General features: G+C 24.6%; 1 protein-coding gene across 1 annotated transcript in view; it reads right to left on the bottom strand.

Annotated features, from left to right (window-relative positions):
* LOC100197273 (SR-related and CTD-associated factor 4) overlaps window positions 1–12,250 on the bottom strand; it is a 65,287-nt gene that overhangs the window by 31,596 nt on the left and 21,441 nt on the right. The window contains exons 3-6 of the mRNA XM_065792952.1: window positions 9,043–9,087; window positions 5,884–5,952; window positions 5,706–5,798; window positions 4,531–4,788 (exon numbers count right to left, since the gene is read on the bottom strand). Coding sequence (XP_065649024.1) covers window positions 4,531–4,788; window positions 5,706–5,798; window positions 5,884–5,952; window positions 9,043–9,087 — 465 coding nt within the window. The remainder of the gene's footprint in view (window positions 1–4,530; window positions 4,789–5,705; window positions 5,799–5,883; window positions 5,953–9,042; window positions 9,088–12,250) is intronic.

Genomic DNA, 12,250 nt, shown 5'->3' with positions numbered 1-12,250 from the left:
GATTTGTTATGATATGTTTTTGAATAAAAAAGACTCAAGGTTTAAAGGTAACCCTTTCCTTGCATTTCTCCTTTTCTTAACATTGTCATTAGAAGCATATCTGCTGACAACATTTTCTTGTTCTTTATTCGCCATCAGGGTGTTCTGCCAAAAATGACTCCATTGTGTGTTCATATTCTTTATTTGAGAGCGCCTTATCATAATTTCTTAATTGCAGCAATGCTTCGATAGCATAAATTTTATGACTTTACTTAAAATTTCAGCAAATGAAGAAAAAACACGTTTAGCCTATAAACAATATATAAGTTTTAATGTAATTCTTTGCATGTATTAGTTTACTTGCTAAAAGTAATACGTAAGACTAAAATTAACCTCCGCATTTAAAATAAGTATTACAATGCATATCTCTATGATATGCAGAAAATTCTTTATATTTAGCTTTTCCACTGGTTGGAACACGCATACCCAACACTTGTTGGGTGTGCATAAGTTTAGAAAACAACATTTTTTCTTTAAAAAAAAAACTTCAATTCACCTCCCCAAGGCCACAAAAGCCTATACTGTTGAGGCGGCTACTTTTAGTTGTGGTTACAACTCTCTCTCAACTCTATAACTCCAAAACAAAAACCTTGACGAACAAGGCCGCTGCGCAGAGAAATAAGTTGAGCGCAGTACTACCAGGGACATATATGCAAATGGGCAGTTTCAATTTCCGAGGCTAAATAAAAAAATAGTAAAAATACTCGGCAATCATGCAATTAAAATGAAAAGCAATAAATAAAAAAGATCAGAACAAATTCATATAATTCAAATCTGAATCAAAGAACCTGAATCAAAATTCATACCTAGTCGATCTTCTTTGAAGTTGTTATCATCTAACAGTGACTTGAACCATTGTACTAATATCATAGCGGCAGATATTAAATCTGCACAAGTTCTGCAACTATAAGATCTGTTATCAAGAAGCATCACGTTGCCGAATACATTTTATTATAAAGAAACTCACCTGAGACGCTGTTTCAAGCATAAATTTATTTTTTTAAATATCTGAGAAAAGGTGGTCAGGACATTTAAACACAATTCCAAACTACTTCCGTGCATTGCATATCTGTGAAAGGTTGTCAGTTTATTACTAACATCTTTATCTTTAAAATTTTTGTTTCGAAGCATTTTTTTGTTTGGAAATGCAACGTTTTTTTTCTTTCAGAAAATTTATGATAAGGAAGGATTTTGTTATTTAGTGTAGGAAAGAGATCTCCTCGTTTGAATGCTAAAACGCCATTTTCTTGAACTAAATCACATTTCTAGAACACATCTCAGGCACGTCTCAACAGCTGTAAGTGCTATTGGTACTACCTAAGACGTTTTCTCAAATATAAGAGATAACGGAATGGTATAACTCAAGATATCCTGTCATAAGGCTTGATAAACTAGTAATTTCATTTCTGATGCATCCTTTCGAAGGACTTTAATTCTTGATTGATCTTTCTTTATAGTTGCATTGTATATATTTTTTACTTGTTTGTTAGCAAATATTAATAAAACAGGTTCCATAAATGAGTGTCAATAGCTATTACCTGATGACTAATCCATCTTGTTCCATCTGGGCGTTTGTATCTAAATGATTTGCATTCAGTTAAGTCTGCGTAACATTTAAACAGTCTCCATTTCAAAGTGGCTTTTTTAAACAGTATATATTCTGACACTGATTGTGTGCATCTTTTTCAAGTTTCACGCCACTAAACGCTTCTTTCAAAGCAATTTCTAATGTGCGACAAACACCTAGTAAATAATAAATGTTGACTAACTTCTTGTGTCTTCAATTTTACAAAGCTTTTATTGACAGCGGCCCCATCTGCAATGATGGCAAATAATTAGCGATTTCTCTGAAAAGAAAACTGAGCACAGTGAAATTCTTTTTTTATTACATTGTGAAGGCCTTTAGCATCTGTGTCAACTGGCTCTTGCAACAAAAGTACATCAAATCATATCCATAGCTTTGGTTAATTTTTGATTTGCTCGTTCTTTTAAAATACAGACAGCTTCGAGGTGATATTTAGCATTTGCTATATGATCTGTGGCATTATTTTTATTAGATACAACATTTTATTAGTGTTGCTTTTCTGTTATCATTGTCAAAGTATTATTCTTTGCATATTTTGCAAAATATTGCATAAACATTTCCGTTTTCATCTGCTTTAACTCCAATTTCCGGTAAGTTCCACTTTTCCACAACATCTATTTTAACTATTTTTATATTTATATACCAAAATCTTTTTTTTATAATATATGTAAAATAGACTATAAAAATAGGTGTAAAATAAAAAATTATACTAATTTAATGATCCCATTAAAGTGAAACTTGTTTATAAGATACTTACATAATACCTACATACATAACACTATCTACAATAACTATCTACATAACACAAAGTTAAAATATGCAATATCTATTTGAATTAAAACCCCACAAAATAGTTTAAATGAAAATTTTATTTGCATGCTCAATTAAATGGAATTCCATTCAAATTTAAAAAAAATTCTTTTAAAAACTATTTTGGTTTTTTACAAAAAAAAAAACACTTACTTTTTTTGTAGAATGAAAATTTAGTTATTAAAATTTTTTAAATTGTTTTTTTTTTTAATGAAACATAATAACAAAATATAATATAATAACAAAATATAATTTTATTTGACAAAAAAGGTAAGCAATTTGATACAAAAAATTACAATTTGTTAATAAACATAAACTTACATAAAGTTGCATAAATTAACTAAAATCTCATTTTATTATAAAAAGTAAGCAATCAAATATTTCTTGCCAATTAACAAACACATTTTACTTTATGAAAAATTCATTGTTTGTTCATGAAGACAAATGTAAAAATATAAAAATTGGATTACCATCATTTATCAAATGATATGCTTATTTATGTACACGTGTTAAATGAGGCATTTATATATATATATATATATATATATATATATATATATATATATATATATATATATATATATATATATATATATATATACATATATACATATACATATATATATATATATATATGTATATATATGTATATATATATGCATATATATGTATATATATGTATATATATCTATATATATATCTATATATATATATATATATATATATATATATATATATATATATATATATATATATATATATATATATATATATATATATATATATATATATATAGGGAGCTTCAGTAGAGAGCTTCAATACATACATTGATTGACTATTTAGAGAGAACATACAATGGAGTGCTGCTAGTTTAGCTGAGGGTTTGGATTAAAGCAAAACATATTTAGAAATATGTATAAATGCATTTAGATGCATATTTAAAACTTTTTTGTTTGATTAACAATAATAAATCATTAAAGCAATTGAAACTGTTGCAAAACCAAAATCAAAACAATACCTAATATATCATTTCAGGGCTTGTTTTAAAGCATTATTACATTATTACATTTTAGAGTGTAATTATATGTACACAATTTTATGTAAGCAGTAAGCGATTTTGGTTAAGCAACTCTTTATCATTTTTTAATTTTTTAATTATTCTATAAGCAATAAGATAAAAAAAGTAACTAATTTTAAAAAAAGTCACATTAACCTTTGAATGACTTTTATGTAAAAATATTTGTTACAAAAGTTAGAATGACAATTATGTTAGATATAAGCGCTATTTACTAATGAAAAAAAAACTCAAACAAAATTAAAAATTTATTTTTATTTTATTGTAATGATTGAATTTTTTCACTTGATTAATGCTAATACTTTAAGCTTGAAGCAAAGATCAAAAAAACAATTTAATTCTTATAAAAAATATATGTATTAATTTAATAAAAATATGTAATTTTATTCTGATAAAAAATATTTATAACTTAATTTAGATTTTAAAAATATATAAGTTAATTTTGATTTAAAAAATATATTTAAGTTTATTAAAATTAAAGTTAATGCTTGGGTTTAACTTAACTTTCAAATTTATTTAAAAATATTACTAAATATTATTCAATATTGAAATTTAATTTGTTCTTAAAAAAAATAAACTAATTTTTATCGCAATTGTTTTTTCGGTTTTCCTTTCTAAACAATTTTTTTTTACTCAAAATTAAAATTTAAATAAACCACTGCATTAAAAATTTGCGCAAAATGTAAATTGAACTTTTTTTTATAACACAATTTAAATCGCAGTGATCATTTTTTAATAAACAATATATACATCGATATAATTTTAATAAATGATGTTTGGAAAAATAATCTTTGCTTTCACAACAAAATCATTAATAAAATAATAAACTTTTAATAAATAAAGTAAATAAATTAATGTAATTTTTTTTAATTGATACTCGCTAATTTTTTTAAAATAAAAAATCATTTGTAGTTACAAAGTTGCAACTAGAAATTTAAGAAATAATCATTTAAAAATTCTAAAATTTAACATAATTTAATTCATAATTCATGAAAAACTTTAAATATTGAAATAGTGTTACCTTAAGAACTTTTATTTCATCTTCTTGAGACATCTGGACACCACCTTTGCATTCACCATTATCATCATCTTCAAAAGGGTCATCAAAGTTTTCATTGTTAAGGGATTGATTATGAGCAGCTTTTGCACTTTTATGCCTCTGAACTGCAGCAGCTAACACCTTTGATGGGGTAGAAGCCATATCAATAAGTGGCGATATAACTTCAGGAGAGTATATAGTATTTTTTTGCCAAAGATTCAACACTCTGACAACTTTTGGCTAAAAACAGTAATAAACAAAATAATCAAACAAATACAAAGAATATGATACAAAAAAAAGTACTTTCATATTATAAATCTTCAAGAGTAAATTTAGATTGATAATGTACTAATATATTCTGCTTTAATTGTCAAAATGTTTAACTCAAACTCGTATTTCAGAAAAAGTGAGGGAAAAAAAACAACCTTTTTTCGCTGTAATAAATGCCCTTCAAAAACTTAAACCGTGACACTATTTTTCATTTAAATTGCTTTTATTTAGGTTAGATATGTAGAAGTTCGAAACTATTTGAACAATAATTTTTAAATTTTTTACGTTAAATACTTATAATTACTTGAGTCGCTGAAATCATTAAATCACAGGTGAAACACTCAAGTGACATGATTAATATAAATATAACTTGATTTACTAATCAGAGCATGATTAAATAATACTATTTTGAAAAGACCTCAATATTCATTAAGTAGTTTTTATTTTTTGGAATTTTGTTGGAAAAAATAAATACTTACACAACTTAAAAAAATATATAATATTCATTGTTAATTTAAATAAAATTTGTTTATTTATTAAACAATCAGTAGAAGCAGTTTGTTACTTTACATTAAAGTAACTTTAAACATTTCAAAAGATTCAAAGTTATTTTTTTCAAATGCAATTAAAAACATTATTTTATTAACTATTCTCTATTTTGTAAGGAACTCTTTCTTCTTTTTTTGTCATATCATACTGATTCAGGGGATGTAAGGCTTCTATATTAAGTGATTTTAATTATTTTCCATATTAAGTGATTTTAATTATTTTAAAATCAAAAACTAGTCATCATTAAAATAATTTATACATTTACATTTATGCATGCATACATATCAAAAAGTAAAACCTTGTCCACCTGAGGGCATTGAAAAAAACTAAAGTAAAACCTTGTCATCCTGAGGGCATTGAAAAATGTTCTGGAACAAAAATTTGAGGTTTTTTTGAAATCGTGGACCGAATAAGTCTTTGTCAGGACCAAACTAAACAAAATAATTAGAACTGTACCAAAATACTGATCTTTAAACAAGTATTTCTTTAAAATAAACACCTAATAAAAAAATATACCTGATGTCGTGACTGCCGAATTATTGAATCAAGAACATAAAGTGCTGCTATTTTATATTCTGGTCGACACTGAAAAAAAATTGAGAGCTAAATTTTTACATAAAAATAATTAAGAGTAAAACTTTTTATATAAAAAAAATTGAGCATAAAATTCTCATTAATATTGAAAAAAAAAAAAAAAATTGCTGAATTTCCTTGTCAAAAAGTCCTATAAGACTTTGGAACAAAAAAATTTCAGATTTGAACCCCATTAAATTTTTGGTTAGGGTTACTTGGCACAGCTGAATTACCTTAGCACAAAATGTCATTGGCGATATCTTACCAAAAATTATATACAGGAAGGCTTATTTTTGCTTCTGCATGTGCAAAAATAAGAGCACAAACATAAGTTAAATAGCTCATGCAAAAATGATTGTTATTAGAAAATATATTCTTTAATTTTAAACACTCTATGATCCTAAAATTTTAATTTTTTTGGGAAAAGTTTTTGTTAGATAGATAATAGTGTCAAATAAGTATTAATAACCCTAATGTAATAACAATAAACTTCTTGGCTAAAAAACAAAAATGAACTCTACAACAATATTTTTATGTGTTTTACATTTTAAACTAATTTAAAATTTATAGCACACCATTGCTATAACTAAGCATGTATTAAACTAACTTAACTTTGAAAAATCTATTTATTTAAAAAAAAAAGGATTACATTTTATTTATTTCACAGGTAAATTACAGCTGCTTTTGCAACACAAAATTGAATTGGAACTCATTAATTATGTTCTTTTATACTACTATAAACAAGAAAAAATATAGTTTAATTTAGGGTTGTTTGTTGAATGGCAAGACTTCGCAAAAACTTTGTATTTTCATTTACCTTTTATCAAGTTGCCAAAAAGTTACATATGTGAAAATTCAACTTACATAAAGCTATTTACAAAAAATGAATAAAATTAATTTCTGCAAAAATGACTTGCAAAAAGAAACTTGCCAAACTTTCAAAAGAAGACTTTAGAAATGAATTGTTTTCACAATTTCAAAAGTCTCCTTTCGAAATAAATTGTTATTATAAACAGCTCCTTACAAAAGAAGTGTTTTGAAACATGAATGGAAAAGACTCAAAAACATTAAATAAACTGATATATAAAATAAAACAATTTAATAAATAAAAATGTTGTTAAATGTTTTAAAGTGTGCGTAAACAGTCTGCGAAATCCAAAGGATTTTAGCTCGGCACAAGAGTGCTGTACTTAGGTGACATCAGGTTGGATTCTTTTTATTCTTAAACTAATCATTTTTGTTTGTTGCTTATTTAACACATTTATTTTTGTAACAATTTTTCAAAAGCTTTAAATACTCTCTGCAAGTTTTACACCAAATTTAAATAACTTCTCTTAAATCATTTGATTGAATGATGTAGGATTTAAACCCCCATGTTTCCATAACTGTTCTGTTAGGCATATTAAGACTCATTTACTTGCGCAACACTTACGTAAACACTGTAGTGTTTCTTATTTTTAATTGCTTTAACAAAAAAAACTTTAACAAAAAAAACGAATAAAAAACCGTGAATAAAAAACAACAAACATTTGAATACTTTTGAATGAATTAATTGCTTAACTTGCTTGCTATAAATTTTAGAAAAAATTAGTTGGAAAAAAAAAAAAGGATGAACTTTTTTTAAATATAACTTATCTAACTTGAAAAAACTAATAATTACAGTAAATAAATTATAAATATTTATATACTTTTTATATTTATTTATGTTGACACTTTTGGATTTTTTTTTTGTCGCAATCGCTAAAAGTTGATCTGGATTTTGCATATTATATATATATATATATATATATATATATATATATATATATATATATATATATATATATATATATATATATATATATATATATATATATATATATATATATATAGTTTAGAAACTTTGAAAAAAAATTTTTAATTGATAGATTTACCCCAAACTAAAACCCTCAGTCGATGTACCAGCACTCCTTGCATGTTCTACCTATTTGTCAGTCAATGGATGTAAACATGAAAAAATAAAAATAAAACATTAAGAATGTTTTTTTTTTCATCAAAAAGACAAAAAAACATTCCAGTCTATTAAGTTGCATTTTTAAAATGCAATTTAAATATTTTTATAATTTAAATAACTTTTTTAATCAAAATTCTTTCTTTATTAAAAGGAAATTTCTGTTTTCACTTTTTTGATATCGCACAATCTGTTAATTATATAAAATTGATGCAACTATTATAAAATATTATTTTTCTTAACTATTATTTTATGCAAAATAAAACTTATAAATATAAACAAAGACATTGCAAGAGTTATATTGTTTCTAGCGTAAATTCAAGCAAAAAAATTAATAATAGAGTTATATCCATAAAAGAAATTGTTGTTTTTTTTTTATTATAAAAAAATCAACTCATTATAAGATGTCGTTTAAAGTTTAAGTAATTAAATGTTTTTTCATTTTTTTGATAAAATCACTCATTATAACAAAAGGAACAAACAAACAAAATTTAAAATATCAAAAGTGGCACATTAGTGCCACTTTTGCTATTTTATATTAATAAAATAAAATTTAACATGTACTATTTTTAAGATAATAATTTATTTATAAGTTATTACATTTGTGAATAGCGTAAATATCAAATAAAATTGTCATGCAAACTTTTTTACATAATCATCATTCAAACTTCATAAGTGGTTTATATAACATTAATTACTTCTTTTATCTTACCACTTAATTGATTTCTTTAGACTTGTTTAAATATTAAAAAATGATTAAAAATGGCTTATGTGAAATGGCTTACTGCTTACGTTAAATGGCATACGCATACGAAATTGGCACGCCAGTTTACGCTTTAAAACAAGGCCTGCACATGTATTCAGGTATTGTTATATAGCGTAAACTGGCGTATTATGTATGTATGTATATATGTACATACATACATACATACAAACATAAATACATACATAAAAATATATGAAACAATATACATGAATAACAATTTTAATTATACCTTCTGCAGAAACTTTTCTATACCTTTTTTGTGGAAGTGGAGGGAGGGGGGGGGGGAGGAATTAACAGCATTTTATTACTTTTATTCAACAGAAATATGAAACAATTTCAATTATACCTTTTGTAGAAACTTTTCCACACTGTGCACAATGTGCTTGTAGTGCTATAAAAATATTTAACAAATAAACAAATTTTTATAAAAATATTTAATTAAACAAACTTGCATAAACATATCAATAATTTTCATTTTGTATAAACATATTCACAATTTGTGCAAAGATATTTAACTAATACACACATTTCTATAAACTATAACATATATCATAGTAACAATAATAATACTAATAGAAAAAAATTTTCATACTTTTTTGGTAACAGTATTAGTATTTTTATTTTTTGTAACTAATAATAATAATAATTATTATTATTAGTTACAAAAAATAAAAATAATAAACTTTTTAATATAGACTGTACCTGTATTATGTATACATATAAATTAAATACACAGTACATTTAATAAAACAATAGTTGCATTTATTTACGTGTTTGAAATATCATTTTATACTTAAAAAAGTTTAAAACAAAAACAAAACTAGAACTAAAATAAATGCTTAAAAAGCATTTATTTTAGTTCTTGTTTTTATTCTATTTAATGAAAAAGTTCTCTGCCAAATAATAACAATCATTTTAACTTTTGTTAAAACAACAGTGTTGTAAAAGCCAGTCTTTTAAATAACTTGATCGTATAAAAATTACTCAATTTATATGATATTACTTAAAAAGAGGAAGGTTTGTATAGATTTTGGAAGAGTGCATAAATACTATTTTCCCTTTCATTACTTAAAAAGTTTTTTTTCAAAAAGTTAAAATACTGGATTGCTAAAATACAATTATTAAGAAACTGTTTCATAAAAAAAGATTTAATTAAGAATAAAAAGCCAATTAATGAAAAAAAGTGAAAAAATATGAAATTATTTTTGAATGTTTAATATATATATATATCTTATACTTCTGGTTTTGGTGAACAGTCTGACATAATACTGAAATAGCCTGCAGCCAAGGTCTTCAGTACATACATGGACTGACAAATAGCTTAACTCGCAGTGGAGTGCTGCTACATCAACTAAAAGTTTGGCATGGGCAGCAATCTTTTCTTTTATTACCCTTCATTTTTTTCTTCTTTTTCTGAAAATTTATATTTAATTAATGTAACAAAAATATGGTATCAATTTGTTACAAAAATATGCTATAGATGTTGATATATATATATATATATATATAATATATATATATATGTATATCTATATATATATATATATATATAGATCTATATATAGGCCTCAGCAGGAGTAAACGAGCAGTGAAATGCCTATCTAAAACAAATTTCGTGGGTGACGCAAGCCCACGAAATTTGTTGTGCTCGCCCAGACAATCAGCATTTTTGTGGGCTTTTTGATATTTAGATAAAAAAGCTCAAATGACTATGATAATTCTTTTTATAAACAGTTATGTTAGTTACACTTTAATGTTTTGTATTATAAATACATTAGAGAAACATTTTCTAGAAAAATTGTTAAAGAAAAAAATTGCATTTGACCAACTCTATTTTAGTATATATCTAGAAAGCTTTTTTTTTAAATGATTGATTGTTTTATAAATATTATTTTGTTTTGTGTTTCTTCCTATTTAAAAAAATTTGTCAACTTTTGTAAAAAACAGCTAAACTTTGGAATATATCAAACAATGAAATACAGGTGTCTTACGACATAGTCAATTTATATCCATCACTCAAATTATAACACACTGTTATTTTTTATGGAATGAAGAAATTCATGAGCTTGTAGATTCAGGTCCAATAGGACTTGAATCTACAGGACTCATGGTAATACTTGCTGAAGGTTTTCTGCAATTTTTCAAAAATAAAGCAATTGACATAACGATTCATTCTAATCCACCGCTAGAAATAAAGTTGTTTTTAAGGTATGTAGATGATAGCCATGCAAGATTTACAAATAAAGATAGCCATCCACTTTTAACAAATATTAAACAGTCAACATCATGCCATTAAATATAAAATTGAATTGGAAGATGAAAACAAAAGATTAAATTTTTTAGATATCCAAATAACCAACAATCAAAAAGGTAATTATGATTTTAACATACATAAAAAAAAAGAAGCAATAACAATCAGGTTAAGCCCAAATCAAACCATGATCCAAAAATCTCAGAAGGAATATTTAAAGGATTTATTCAAAGAGGTTTATCAATTTGCTCTGAAAAAAGAAGAAATTGATTTCCTAATAGATGTGTTTACTGAAAATGGATAAAAAAGTAAAAATTACAAAACCTTGCAAATATTGTTATACAAAAACAACTCTCAATTAATGAAATAATCTTATCTAATAATGAAGCAAGAATGCCAACTATATCACTACCGTGGATCCCAATATTGTCACCAAAACTTCGAAAAATCTTAAGGAAAGCAGGTTACAAGACAATCTTTAAGTATGCCCAATAGAATGCAAGTGTAAACAAAAATACATCGGCAAAACAAAAACAAAAATAGCAATGAGAACAAAACAACACCAAAAAATGTATTTGAAGAAGATGGGAACAATCTGCAACTGGGCATCATAAATTTAAATGTCCATACAATATAAAATGGGATCAAGTAAAAACATTAAATATAGAACAAAAAAAATTAGATAGGAAAGTTTCAAAATCAATTGAAATTCAGTTGAACAAATGCCGGATTAAGAATGGAGGTATGAATTTAGATGATGGTCAATATATAAAAACGCAAATCTGGACGCCTTATGTAACATTAAAGAAGCCCAATTAAAAGGAACTTTAAAGAAGCCATTAAAAAGTGAAGTTACCGTTTGTTTGTAATTAAATATAATTAATAGTTTAATAGTTTGTAATTAAAGATGCTAGTATCTAAAATCAAGCAAAAATTTCTTAGATTTAATAAAAAAAAATAGTATTGAGAGAATTGGTATTCATTGAATATTCACGTTCAAATATTAAATTAATTCAACTGTCATACAAGATGTTGTCATTTAAAATATATATAAATATATAAATATATATATTAATGTAGTCGGACGCCTTGCCTGTCCAAGCATAAAATATTTTCATAAAACATTTTAAGACAACTTCACCATGGCTGTTTGCATGCTTTAAAATATTAAGCCTTTCAAAAATTCTTGGAAAAAAATATAATAACAAAAATAACAATTGAGTGAAAATAAAAATAAAACAAACTTAATAAACTAAAATTCTAAAATAATAAAAATAATGCATAACTAAAATAAAACTCAAAG

Source organism: Hydra vulgaris, chromosome 03 (genome assembly GCF_038396675.1).
Source record: "Hydra vulgaris chromosome 03, alternate assembly HydraT2T_AEP".
NCBI classification, from domain to species: Eukaryota; Metazoa; Cnidaria; class Hydrozoa; order Anthoathecata; family Hydridae; genus Hydra; species Hydra vulgaris.
This window is presented reverse-complemented; position numbering and strand designations above follow the sequence as displayed.